The following is a 14,071-nucleotide window of genomic DNA, read 5'->3' as shown; positions in this document are numbered from 1 at the left end:
CCATTGTGATGTCTCACGACTGGCATGTTCCCACAAACGACTTGACACGTTAATGCGGGGCATTTGTTTTATCTGCCGGGAACAAATCCATGATGCATGAGCCCCTTGGGCTGAAAGTGTAGTCGGTTTTTCCACTCGATTTCTTCATGCATGCCTTGTTTGATCTTTATGAATGTGAACCCTGCTCCTGTTTTAAAACTGGATGGTGCCCTTTTACCTTTGCCTGGTTTCAGGATGTTGGTCATTTCTGCAGCTGTTCGATTATATTTCATAATTGCCATTTGTAAGTCTAATTTGAAATGCCATGCTTTTTTGCGCTGGCTGCATGGTTCAGTTGTGGTTTTCTCTTTTTTTGCCTCTGCGTCAAATGGTTGCGAAGCCGTTGGACCAAGGTATCTGGCAATGTCAGCCAGTTGCTCATCGAGATCATTTTTGGAATGGAAGAGAAATAATCTATATCCTGGCTAAAAGAAGGAGCGCCTGGCAGGCCGGAGTATCTTCAGGCCTTCTTGGTGAATTAAAGATGAGCAAAGTTCTCCAGTAGCACGGCTTTTGCACCATCGCCTGGGCCCACCAATCTCTAAACTCCAGAGGATAGTTGTGGGTTGTTTGTCTTCTTTTGGAGCGCTGGCACCATGCATTCTTCTTGATCTATCTACTTCTCTTGAAGAATGGTGCCAACGCTTAGAGGCAATATCCTCCTCAGCACCGGCAGTTCAGTAAGGCTGCTGAAAGAGAGGATTGAACTGCAAAGCTTTGCACACGATTGACTTTCTATCCGGGGTTGATAACATGAGCGATTCAAGCTAACAATTTTTTTTGTTACTACAAATACATTCCCTTTCCACCCAACTGTCACTTTTGCCTTCGTACATTTTCGCTCTTTTTGCAAGTACCTCATCATTAAGCTTCTGTGTGGTTCTCATGAGTCTGCCTTGAACCTGCACTTGAAGTTGATCCTTTAGGAGTTTAGGGCCTTGCAAACAATTTATTTATTATTCATCAATCATTTTGAGGCTTCAACTTCAAAGAAAGGCACTCGGTAGAACTCCTACCTCCACTTAGTTGAACAGTTTACTTTTGGTATCCCACTGACAGGCCGGATCTGCATTCGGACCTTAACCAGAATGTAATCGGCTTGTTCTTGTTACCAACCCAACTCATCCACAAAGCTTTGTCATAACCCGTCTTTAACATTTTGAGATATCATGCTATATATTATTTGTTGACTCATCTCTCAATTGAGAAGAATCACTTTTACAATTCTAGACCCAGATCCAGATATTCACCAAAATCAAATCAATTTGTTCTTGTCACACACCCAACTGGTCTACCCAGTTTCGTCCGAATCCATCCACAACTTTTTGAGATATCGTTTTTAGCCCCGTCTCTCAATAGTGAAGAATCGTTTAAAACTCCTCTGATCTGGATCTGGAACCTCACCAACATCTCTCCAATTTGGCCCTCGTCACACACCCAACCTGCCCACCAAATTTCATCCAAATCCACCCATAACGTTTTGAGTTATCCTGCGCACAGGCAGACAGACAGCGATGAAAACACAACCTCCATCCACCTTCAGTGGCAGAAGTAACAATTGGAGTTTATTCACTGAAAGTTTTTTCAATGATAGTGTTTAATTTGGAACTTCTTCATGCATGACACATGACTCCACTGATGTTCTGAATTCTATTTGAATTTGGTAATAGTGTTTGGTGTGTACCTCCACCGTGGCATCTTTGCTTCCTTTGCCATTTCTGACGCAGTGTACATTTTAAAGACATGCTTCCTACTTCCTTGTCCACAGTTGAGTTACCAACATAAAGTGGGAATCATGTACTGCAAGGCAAACCAGAGCACCGAAGAAGAAATGTATAACAATGAGACCGCTGGGCCTGCTTTTGATGAGTTCCTTGAACTGCTCGGAGAACGTGTCCGGCTGCGTGGTTTCAAGAAGTATCGTGCACAGCTTGATAACCAAGGTGAGCGCCGATTGTTGGTGGGCTGACATTTTTTGATATACCAACTCGGATTCCAGTAAAATTGGAGAACATATTCATTATATTGTCCCCGAGCACGTGAGAGAGATGGAATTTCTGCACAATAAGTCACAAAGCTTTCCATCCCTAACTTTTCAATATCTAACCTGAGGACAACGATGGCCCTCTTGTTGTTGTTGTTGTTGTTGCAATATGGCCCTCTTTCCATCCCTATCCTGTTGTTGCAATAAGCAAGGTTAAAAGTTTTAAAACGACAGTTCACCGAATCTCTAAATACGAACAAAAGTTAAATCTTACTACTGCAGTGCTTAAATTGTTTAATTGACCGAGAAGCTAATTCGGAGTAGGCCTATTAAATTCATGGGTGAAAGTTGATCACGCACACACTTAACGCTAACCCCAAAGCATGGACACACTGGGTATTTGTGGTAAATTTCTGACCACTCGCAGAGAAATTAGATTTTTTTTTCCTTTTTTTTGTTGTATACAAGATCGAGGCTCGTGCAAGAGCGAACATTAATCACACAAAAAGACAAACCGACACATAAAACACAAAATAAGGGGAACAGTAGACAAGATGGGGAGAGAGGGGGAAGGACACAAACACAACATTTGAGAGCAGGGACATCGAGAGAACTGTGGGAGAGGTATAAAACATATGGACACTGCAAGGACTTTCAGGAAAGAAGTTGGAATTTCAAAAAGTGGATCTGGGGTGAATTAGCGGGGGTAGAAAAGATCAAGGTTTTGGATGGGGGAAGATAAGAGATGGTGGTGAACAGCTGTTTTAATTTTGATCTAATACATTGAGTACCAGTTCACTGGTAATTCCCTGCTTGTCGTTAAAGGCGGCAAAAAGGGTTGGCGTCAGGAAGGGCATCCGGCCGTAAAACATTGCTTCAAAAAGGGGACCGAAAAACAACAACAACCACAGTTCCCGAAAAAGGCCAACCCCCGCTTGCGGGGAAAAATGGCCTCTAAACGGTGGGTTTTTTTTTTTACACCAATCTGATATATATTTATTTTAATTATGAAATAGGGATATGGTTAATGGAAAGTCGGTCGAAGCATGAAGACCAACGGAAGAATAGGGTATAATTCCAATGATCTTGGAAGCCTTGGCTACCATGGCGTCAAGCTGAGCAAGACGTGAGGCAAGGGAGCCACCAGCCCAGAGGGTCAAGCAACACAAAGATGAACCGAGACGGAACATTTTTACAGTGCAGAGCCTCTGCGGGTTATATAGATTCATACTCTGACATATACTGTAATGTAGATCTATATGCGTACTCGCACACTCAGTGAGTGACACACAGAGCGATCACAGTAGCCTGCCCCGTCCCTTCGGGAATGGGCGTGGCTAGTGAGAGTGCTGGTATCGGGAGCCAATATGGCTGGTGGCATGGACATCGTCTTATTTTGGACTCTCGCGTGTACACACACACACACACACCGACTATAACACATTGCACCAGCCATCTCAGCCCCTTACCAGCGCTCTTGTTAGCCTTGCCTTGTCTGACATTCCTGTCCCTTCGGAAATGGACGACGCTAATGAGGGTACTGGTAGGGAGTCTATATGGCTGGTGTGTTTCCGTTTGTTTGGCTGAAATACATTTAGATTGGCTAAACATTTCCTGAAGACCTTCGCCAGATTGCTGACATTTCGTTTTGTTCAATCTGGCTTATAATCCAGAGTGCAACTCAGTATTATTATTTGCACTTGTAAAGGAACTCATCCACGAGTCGGTTGTTGCTTTATGCACCATGAAGTTTTTTTTTCACCAGATCTGACGCATGTTTGAAAGCTTCTTGAAAGGACGCATGTGTGCTTGTGCTTGTGCATGAATGCACTCCGCTTTGGCAATTATTTCATCAAGTGGTTGTTTTTGTCATTTGCAAAAGTAGAGGTAAATATTTTGACTTAATCGACGTAAATAGCTGGCAGGATAGCCAAGATGTGGTACGCACACATGCCTCGAAGCTGTCTCGCCTGGGTTTGAATCCCAACTCAGCTATAAACTGTCATCTTTCTCTCTCTCTCTTCCTCTCTCTTCCTCTCTCTTCCTCTCTCTTCCTCTCTCTTCCTCTCTCTTTCTCTCTCTTCCTCTCTCTTCCTCTCTCTTCCTCTCTCTTCCTCTCTCTTCCTCTCTCTTCCTCTCTCTTCCTCTCTCTTTCTCTCTCTTCCTCTCTCTTCCTCTCTCTTCCTCTCTCTTCCTCTCTCTTCCTCTCTCTTCCTCTCTCTTCCTCTCTCTTCCTCTCTCTTTCTCTCTCTTCCTCTCTCTTCCTCTCTTCCTCTCTCTTCCTCTCTCTTCCTCTCTCTTTCTCTCTCTTTCTCTCTCTTCCTCTCTCTTTCTCTCTCTTCCTCTCTTCCTCTCTCTTTCTCTCTCTTCCTCTCTCTTCCTCTCTCTTCCTCTCTCTTCCTCTCTCTTCCTCTCTCTTCCTCTCTCTTCCTCTCTCTTCCTCTCTCTTCCTCTCTCTTCCTCTCTTCCTCTCTCTTTCTCTCTCTTCCTCTCTCTTTCTCTCTTTTCCTCTCTCTCTCTCCTCCTCTCTCTTTCTCTCTCTTCCTCTCTCTTTCTCTCTCTTCCTCTCTCTTTCTCTCTCTTCCTCTCTCTTTCTCTCTCTTTCTCTCTGTCTGAAAGGACCGTTCTGCAAACCCTTCCATCTACTTTCTCAACAACCGGCTCAAAGAGGGCCACGCCACGTCAAAGAGCAAGCCACGTTTCAAAATTTACCTCTAAGCCAGACACCGACTGGGCAAAGTCCTTGCTGGGCACAGCTGAGCTCCTATCCACCAACGATGCTTTCATGCGCAGCTTGATGGAGTACTGCTCTCCCCTCTAAGCTGGATCCCTTGCTTCACATCTTGCTCGGCTTGATGCCGTAGAAACCAAGGCTTTCAAGATCATTGGACTCTCTCGTTATGAAGCTGAGTCTATTTGTCTATCATTTCGCTCAAGGTGTCTAGTAAAACTGCCTAAGTCCAGAAACACTGCTCACCTCCACTCATTTATTCCTCTTTTTTTCCCCACCTGTGGAATCACCTTCCACACTCTCTTCAATCTCATTCTTCTCTCCTGTTCTTCAAGACAGCTGTTCATCACCATCTCAGGTCATCCCCCATCCAAAGCCATGATAGGATTTTCTACACCCATTAAACCACTCCCAAAATTTTGCTTATGTTTCTATCTGGTCCACCCTTTGCGTTCTCCCCTAACCCTTATCATTACCTGCCACCCTTGTTTGTCCGTCTCTGTCTACCTTCTTCATCTGCAAGCTGTTGCCATTTTCCTTTCCTCTTGTTGTTCCCTGTATGTTGTGTCCTGATCAGTTCTGTATCGTAGCTCTTCCACAAGCCAAGACCAGGTACAAAAGAAAAAGAAAACAAATACAGATACATTCAAAATACACTGGCCCCATGCCAAATAAAGAAATAACAAACATATCATCCAGTGCGCGGCATTGCCGGGGCGCCTACAGCGCCAAGCGATGCTGCCGTGCAGCACATAGAGACAGTATTGGGAGGGAGAAGTGTACAATAATTGATTGATTAATTACGTAATTAAAGTCAATAAATACCAATCGTAAAATAATTAATTTCTTAATCAATTGGGTCGTAGCATACCTAAACCATCAGTGTTTCATCCAAAGCTGGATCTTTTTGAAAATAATTTAAATGATCAATTAATCCCAAAACAATATGAAAAAAACTTCAAAAAAATAATTGATTAATTAATCAATCAATCAAAATAATAAATAATTGATTAATTACTTGATTACTCAATAAATATTTAATCGATTGATTGATAAAGCAAAAATGGCCTTTACAGTCAAATCACTTGGTCATTGTCGTGTCCAAATTTCAGCTTCCGATCTCAAAGGATGGCTGAGATATCGCCTGGACAAACAAACACCCAAGAAAACAAACAACTGAGTACTCCCTTTCAGCGCACGTCATCGCCGGGCCCCCTTCGGTGCCCGGCGATGACATCATGCAGCACCTGGAGATGGAATAGGAAAGGAGCGGTGTACAAAAAGAAAGGTGTTTCAAAGTCAGAGTGATTCATTAATGTGTGTGTACCGTTCCTCGGATGGACATCAAATGGGAATCCAGTGTGCCGGCATTAGTTGGTGGCCGTTAAATATCCCATGGTGTCCTTCGGGAAGAATAGACGAGCTATCGCCGGCACCATGAACAATTTCCATATTCCTGCCCGAGCTACTGCTGGGAAAGCAATGGCGAACCACCGAGTATAATCCTTGGCAAGAAACTCCTTTGGCAGCACCGACGCTCTAACAGAGTATGGTACATCAGACTGAGGATGTATGTATATTGTTTATGTGTATGCATATGTATTATTTGCAAGGCAGCAATGTATGACCTCAATGTGCCACGCTTCTTTACAATGTGCCATAGTGAAACTTGACTTCAACTTGTTTTGTGCCGTAAGACTGGAGAGATGTTTTTCCTTGTGCATTTGGACTTTCAAAATCAAACTTCTGATTATTTTATTTTTGTCCGAGCTTCTGCTCATGTCTTCTTATGCGTTGATTTTGTGCGTAGCTGATTCAACTGGTACGCGCTCCTTGTACACAACATACAAAGACTATGAAATAATGTTCCACGTGTCAACCATGCTGCCGTACACTCCGAATAATCGTCAGCAGGTGAGAATTTCCTTCATCGTATTTTGCTCTGAGTTAAATTTGAAATCTCACGTTGATGTGAATTGAATATCTGATGAACATTGCGTTGAAAACCTTTTCTTCAATCATTTGGCAAATTGTCTGTCCAATCATGTCTGTCCACCTCCCGCTACTCCATCCAATCATGTTCTTCCCTCAGTCATTAAAGATGGTGGTCCTTAGACGTTTCATCCTGTCCGGATCTGCACTCGACCACGACCTGTCGACTTTCCTTCTCACCTTGCTTCCCACATCTGTCCTTTGTTTCTCCACACTGTGACCTGTGCACTCGGCATTGTCTGTCTCGTCTTGTATCGTTTTGTTTTGCTCTGCCTTATCGCTGGTGCATTAACCTCGGGGGTTGGCCTTTTTCGGGGACCGTGGTTGTTGTTTTTTTTTGGTCCCCTTTTTGAAGCAGTGTTTTACGGCCGGATGCCCTTCCTGACGCCAACCCTTTTTTGTCGCCTTTTACGACAAACAGGGAATTACCAGTGAACTGGTACTCAATTAGCCGACCTCGGAAGGATGACAGGCTGAGTCAACCCCCCTGACGTTAATTCAGCGATCGACCGGGATTCGAACCCAGGATCCTAGGATCCTAAGCCGGCACCCTAGCCGCTAGCCCAACACCAGGAAAAATGGCCTCTAAAGGTGGTTTTATTAACCTCTCATCCCAGGTCATCAGCTCTTCGACAGTCCTGGAGCTTTGTTTTAAAAATAATTAAATAAAAGCATTTCTACTCGTACTTTGTGGTTTAGTTGTTTAAAATGCAACCCGTCTGTAAGGCGGACGGACGTACACTGCGCAGCTTTCCTGCAACTTTTCACAAAAAAATGTGCAATATTTGGGTAACTCTTTAGCTTTCTTACTATCGCGATATCAACAACATTTCCTCACATCACCCAGTGAGCTGATTGGCTGACGTCGCAAGCTGGTCACAAAAGTTGCAGAAGATCGAGAAGCGTGCATTCTGCAGCTTGTCAGCAACTTCCAAAAATTGCTCAAGTCCCGGTGCACTTTTGGAACTTGTTTTTTTGTTGTCAACCAAAATGTTGCAAAAAAAATAGTTGCCTGACGTAGTTGTATTGTTGCCTGACATTTATAGTATAAACATAAATAGTTGCCTGACAAAATAGGACCTGACAGGTCCCTTTGAATTGTTTGGTTCACCATTTGCAAGGTATAGGAGAGTTATTTTGGTCATCTTCTTCTGGACGCAGCCTGTGGCTGCTGGTTGAGTCATTGCTGGGTTAGTGCCCCCTGTAGGTTGAATGAATGAATGAATGAATGATCGTTTTAAGGCCATTTTCCTCGCTAGAGCAGGGGTTAGCCTTGCGGGCCCCATGACAATCATGGTTCCGTGTTTGAGGCAATGTTTTTATGGCCGGATGCTCTTCCTGACGCCAACCCTTAGTCGCCTCTTACGATGCGCAGGGATACGGTGTACCTATTCTAAACCGGGGTACACACCGTGATCATTCATCCCAGCAAGCTGGTACTCAATTTGCCGACCTCGGAAGGATGACAGGCTGAGTCAACCCCCCTGGCGTTAATTCAGCGATCGACCGGGATTCGAACCCAGGATCCTGGGATCCCAAGCCGGCACCCTAACCGCTAAGCCAACACCAGGTTAGAGGAGGAATTTGTAATTTGGTCAGGTAGCTGGTGATAGCTCGCCTCCTCTTCACGAAGGACACCGTGGGTCTTTCACGTCCACCGACTAATTATGGCAGAAGGGCCATCCAGTGCAACGTCCATTCGAGGGAAGTTACGCATTGTTGAATTGCCCTACCTATGAAATGCCAATTTATAGCTGGGTCGGTATTCTAACCCAAGAGGGACAGCTCAGAGACGAGTGTGCGCACCTCCAGTCTGATCTTGCCAGCCGGTTATTATGTTGTTGAATTTACAAAAAGGATTATTTTAGAAATACCAACATTGAATGAGCCTAATGATTGAGTTATTCCACTACGGTTTCGGTCACAATGAAAATGCGAAAATGGCGAAACTCTTGGCATTATTGTCATTCCACGGAGTGAAGACAGCTGATCGGCAGGTGCTCATTTTGTGTTTCACTGCTTTTGTGTGCATGCGTCTCACCGCGCTGTGGTCCACGCTAAATGAAAGTGCCACACAAGTATGGCCTAGCTGCCTCTAGGGAAAGGTTCCCCCTTTTTCCTTGCACTGCATGCTGCACTTTAGCATCTGTTGTAGCAGACGCTCACTTGGAATTTCATTATCACAGCAACCTCCCTCCCCTCCCCCCGACAACCCCTCCCTCTTACCTTGACTGCTTCCAACAAATGGCCTGTTGTAAGGATGAATGCGTCATTGATGGTCGCAATTAGCTTTGTCCTTTGGCTCTCAGACTCTGGAGGGGTCGGTCGTGTGTATATATAAATATATATATATAATTTTTTTGTTTACACTTGTTAGAAATTCGAAAGCATTTGCTCATGTTTGCACACCCTGAAAAGTCATGAAAATGTGAAAGCAAAGATTTTCTTTTATGCCATTTGTAACTGCTAATAAACAAAGGCAGAAGGCACACCAGACTATTAGTGAGAGTGGTCCTTGCAAACATCTGCCATTAAATGCTTTGAAATGGATATATTGAGTTAAGGAGGAGGACGAGGTGGGGGGATGCGGGGATGTAAGAATCCTTTATAAGGATCCTGCTGTGATCATTATTTCTTGCACTCTCTGCAGCTCCTCAGGAAAAGGCACATCGGCAATGACATCGTTACAATCGTGTTCCAGGAGCCTGGTGCCTTACCCTTCACACCAAAAAATATTCGCTCCCACTTCCAACATGTGTTTGTCATCATACGTGTGCACAATCCATGCTCCGAGACAACCTGTTACAGGTGACACCTTGATTTTTTTTTTTCTTTACTTCAACCGTTGTTCTTCATTTTTTTTCTCTTAAATGAGCTCATACACACACACACACACACACACACACACACACACACACACACACACACACACACACACACACACACACACACACACACACACACACACACATACACACACACACACATATATATATATATTGTTATGTTTTTGGCATATGGATGAAATATCTTCATGAAGTTCAGAATGTTTGATTAGCATGCTCCGGGTGCTGTGAAGAAGAAGAAGAACCCACCTCGATGTAAATTAAGTTAGGCCGACTGTCCAGGTAAGAGCGTTTATGTGTCTCCACACGGAGGAGTGGAGTTGTGTTATTTCGGTAGGGCTTATGGGTAATAATTCCCCTGTGTGTAAAGGCTTGTAATTTTGCCTTTCGTTTTTATATTCATCAAAAAGCCATGCCGTGACTGCTTCATTCACCCACAACACCGGCAGGGTTAGCAAAAACCCCACAGCTGCTCGATAGGACCAAACCCCGCTCCAACAACCGACGTCACGCGAACCTTCTCAATGAAGGACTAGGCTCCGCCTCGATGACTCATGTAAAAGGAAACCACGCCCCGAGCTTTGTGAGTGGTTGAGAAACGATGGGGTGATTGAATCGCGATCGGCGATTGGTGATGTGACGTCAAGCAGCTCAGGCTGAAAAGGATAAGGAGGAAGATTCCGCCTAAATCGCTCTCTTTTTGTTCTGGTTTTGGTCGGGGTGGTCTCTCTTGTCTGGTCTCTTCTTGCCTGGTCACCACCAAAGGAGGACGTGATCGTGTTGCGATTCGTGATGGGTGTGCCCAAGAGATGGTTGGAGCTCGGTGTAGCCGAACGAGAAGGACCGATGGAGGAGCCCTTGCCTGTTTGCCTCGCACCAGCGGCTGGCTGTGGACGCGACTTCGCGCAACGGGTGGTGATGCAGGACCTGTGACGCCCACCAAACCCTCGTTGAGACCAGAGCTAAGTGGCTACACGACATCCGACCTTTATTTTTCCTTTCTTTTTCCCTTGTCTGTTTTACAAGTCTGCGTGTGGAGGGACCCTCATTGAGGAATTTTAGTTTACTTTGCTTTTCCTTGTTCCCTGGCATTATTTTAATAAACCCATTATTTCTGCATTTTACTTTCGTGTGTCGTGTCCCGTTTCTTCGTTTGTGGGGCGAGGAATAAACCCCCGTCTCAGCCGTCCATTCAGGTAAGGCCTCGGGTTCTCCCCCACGCGTGCCAAAGAGATAATCCTGCCAGGTTCGGCTTATACGCCTTGGAGTTAAGAGCTTGTTTGGTTATTGGTCACCCTGAGGTCTTCACCACAGGGCTGACATGACTATATATATATTTAGATATATATTTAGATATATATTTAGATATATATTTAGATATATATTGTTACAGTACGCGGTTAAGGATGTTGTTTGCCGAGCGGAGGCTCCGCGACCGAACAGTTGTTCCCCGACTAAACCCGATTCACCCAAACGTTGGCCGTATCGCGCCACCGCTATTCAATGGGGAAAAGACTAAGACGACGAATGCAAAGAGGAAGAAGAAGACGTACAGAAGAGTAACGGGGTTTATTATTATTTACACACATAAGCAAAAAGAGCAGTCACGGGTATTTACAGCGGACATGAAAACGCAGGTGACACAGTGAAAATTACTAGCTTATACAGACTTAGTTACTACCCAGGACAGCACGAACAAAACAAACTCACGTACGCAAATGGGGAACTTGCAGGCAGGAATGGCTGGAAAGGATGAGCAGGTGGGATCACAGGGCACAGCGAGCAGGTCCACTCCGGGCGGGAAGCGGGGAGCCGGCAGCTCCTTGTAAACCGCTTTACAGCGCACGCCGGCAGCTCCTGGTATTCGGCTTTACAGCGCACGCCGGCAGGGTCACTCGCTGCCCCGTCAGGGCTTCACGCAGCTGGTTGAAACGGGGCTGGACTCATCTGCCGTATCTCTTTTCAACTCGTTCGTAAAAGTTCCTCTGCTTTCTCTTGGACCCTTTCTTTGTCGTGTACCTCTCCACGCAGCTCAGCTCGTATTTCCTTCCTCTCACTTCTCTCCAGCGCGGGACTGACACGCCCTCCTACGCACTTGGACTCATCTGCCGTATCTCTGGTGTAGCTTGTTCCAGCGATCGTCGCACCCTTCTCGCATACCGTTAGCGTGGGTCTGACACGCCCTCTTCGGTTTCGGTACCGCCCTCTCCCCCGTGCTCTGTTTCGTGACCTTGTATGGTAATCCCACGGGCTTGTCTCCTTGTTTGGGCATCGCGCCGACGGCACGCCCCTCGTGGCGAGCCACGGGCTTGTTTCCTTATTTGGGCATGGGGCTGCACAGCCCCGCCCTTCGTGGCGCGCCCTGGGCTTGCCTCTCCCTGGCGACCCCGCCCCTCCTGTTCAAACAGAGCACGGAGCACATTTTCACTATAGCAGCGAATTGAGAGGGCGTGCACCCCATGCTTATGAACTGCTTTACCCACAGATGGAGAGTTTGGCTGGGAAATGGAATTATTGAAGGGGAGCTATTCTCTATTGATTCGGTGCAATGGAGTGTCATTCTAATGGAAGACAAGGCCTTACTCTAAAACACATAATAAGATATAAGCTATCGAACAGGGGTATTCTATGATTGGCTGACGTGTATGCTTTATGGACTAATTATTGGACGCCCTTTGACCTTTGCACACTGGAGCAAGGAGGCTCAGAATAAAGCAATAATAATAATACACACAATAAAAAAAAACAATCCTCATATCCGCAACAATATTTATATATTGTTACGTGTTCCTCCCCGACCTCCTGGTCTCGGTATACCTCCGAACCCCGAGAGGAGCCATGGCAGAAAAATATGTTATTCTGTGTCCGTAATCAAGAGTGAACCCACACCAATGATTATAAACGAACAAATGCTGTATTAAAAATCACACACAAGAATAATGGTACAACCAATGGCAATCAAAGTGCCCTCAATATATCTTAAGATGGTACCATCAGCTAAAGTAATATAACTCACTGCGCTCCCAGTGAATGAAAAGGAACACTCCTCAATGTCTCTATAACGCAAGGATAATCCCCTCCTGCGAGTAGTGAAGAGGCGATGAGGTGGGTAATGAGGCATAGGCAAAGCGTGGACAGTCACGTGTTCCAAACCAACAGCAAACTGGCGGTGAAAAGGGAAATCCCAAAGGCGCGAACCAGACGTGCACGTTCACAGTTCAATCAGCGAACCGCAGCGTAATCTGCAAACGCCGCTTTTGCGTACACACATCCCCGGCAGACGACCGGATGGTGCGAAAAGCTGACGCGTAGCCAAACCTTTTTCGGTGAACGAAGCGCGAGGTTCAAAATGGCCGACGGCTCTTACTTGAGTCGAAGCGGCCTGGCAAGGATTCTCCGGAACCTCAACGCCTATACCTGACAACGCAGGTTTCTCAATCCTCTAGCGATAACACCTATCACAGGAAATTCCTTTCAAGACTCAAAGGTTACTCGCGGCTTTCGTTCGATCACGCTCGCTATGGAGCTTCAAGACACGCGTCTTGTCCGATTTTTCTCCTCACGCCTTCTTCTTCCTCTGTCTCTCGTCGTCTTCCGGTTCTCAATCCGGTTTCCTGTTTCATTTAAAATATTAACCCTTTTTGCCTTTTAACAACAATAACCTTACCTTTTAACAACAATAACCGCCGTTTCCTTCAAACCCCAATAAGAATAATAATACATAACCAGAAATGTTTCAAGTGGATGAAAACCACAACCACGGAAGGGCCGAATCCGTAACAATATGTAGACAGACACACACACACACACACACACACACACACACACACACACACACACACACACACACACACACACACACACACACACACACACACACACACACACACACACACACGTATAAATATAGACACAAACACACTGTGTCCAAAATGATGTGCAACCACTTTATTTAACTCCAATTTCTTTTTATTAAAGTCGATTATGCTCTTTTTTGTCGAATAGTACACATCATTCGTTAAATATTTGTTTATTATTGTGAAAGGGTGCTTCGACAAACAATAAGGAGCGATACCATTAGTGGTTGTGAAGTGCTCTCAATCCAAGCACGCCTCTGGATGACAGCTGCCACACGGACACTGAAGTTATTGATGACCCGGCTGAGAACTGGAGCTGCTATGCGTCTGATTTCCCATCTAATGCTATTTTCCATCTCCTGCTGGGTGTGTGGGTTGTTTTTGTGGACTTCAGCTTTGAGGGATCATACACCAATGATGTCTTGAAAATCCTTGTTTTCTTCTATCTGATGGGCAGTGGCAGTGCAAAATTCGAACATCTCCATCTTATTTGTTTTGGTGTGGTGCTGCAGTAACTGTATCTTGTACGATACAGTTTCAGATCATCTTGTTTGAATCTGCCAACAGTCGTGTGAGAAGTTTCCTCCGTCTGTCCAAGTCAACGTGTCGACTTTTTCGGAGG

At 45.3% G+C, this 14,071-nt stretch overlaps 1 protein-coding gene across 4 annotated transcripts in view; it reads left to right on the top strand.

Moving 5' to 3' along the window:
* LOC137434896 (signal-induced proliferation-associated 1-like protein 2) overlaps positions 1-14,071 on the top strand; it is a 454,554-nt gene that overhangs the window by 295,538 nt on the left and 144,945 nt on the right. For all 4 annotated transcript variants that reach the window (XM_078784965.1, XM_078784963.1, XM_078784966.1 and 1 more), the window contains 3 exons: positions 1,808-1,982; positions 6,565-6,668; positions 9,397-9,554. In XM_078784965.1, the coding sequence (XP_078641091.1) occupies positions 1,808-1,982; positions 6,565-6,668; positions 9,397-9,554 (437 nt within the window). The remainder of the gene's footprint in view (positions 1-1,807; positions 1,983-6,564; positions 6,669-9,396; positions 9,555-14,071) is intronic.

The sequence above is a fragment of the Myxine glutinosa genome, chromosome 9 (genome assembly GCF_964187855.1).
Source record: "Myxine glutinosa chromosome 9, kmMyxGlut1.1, whole genome shotgun sequence".
NCBI classification, from domain to species: Eukaryota; Metazoa; Chordata; class Myxini; order Myxiniformes; family Myxinidae; genus Myxine; species Myxine glutinosa.
This window is presented reverse-complemented; position numbering and strand designations above follow the sequence as displayed.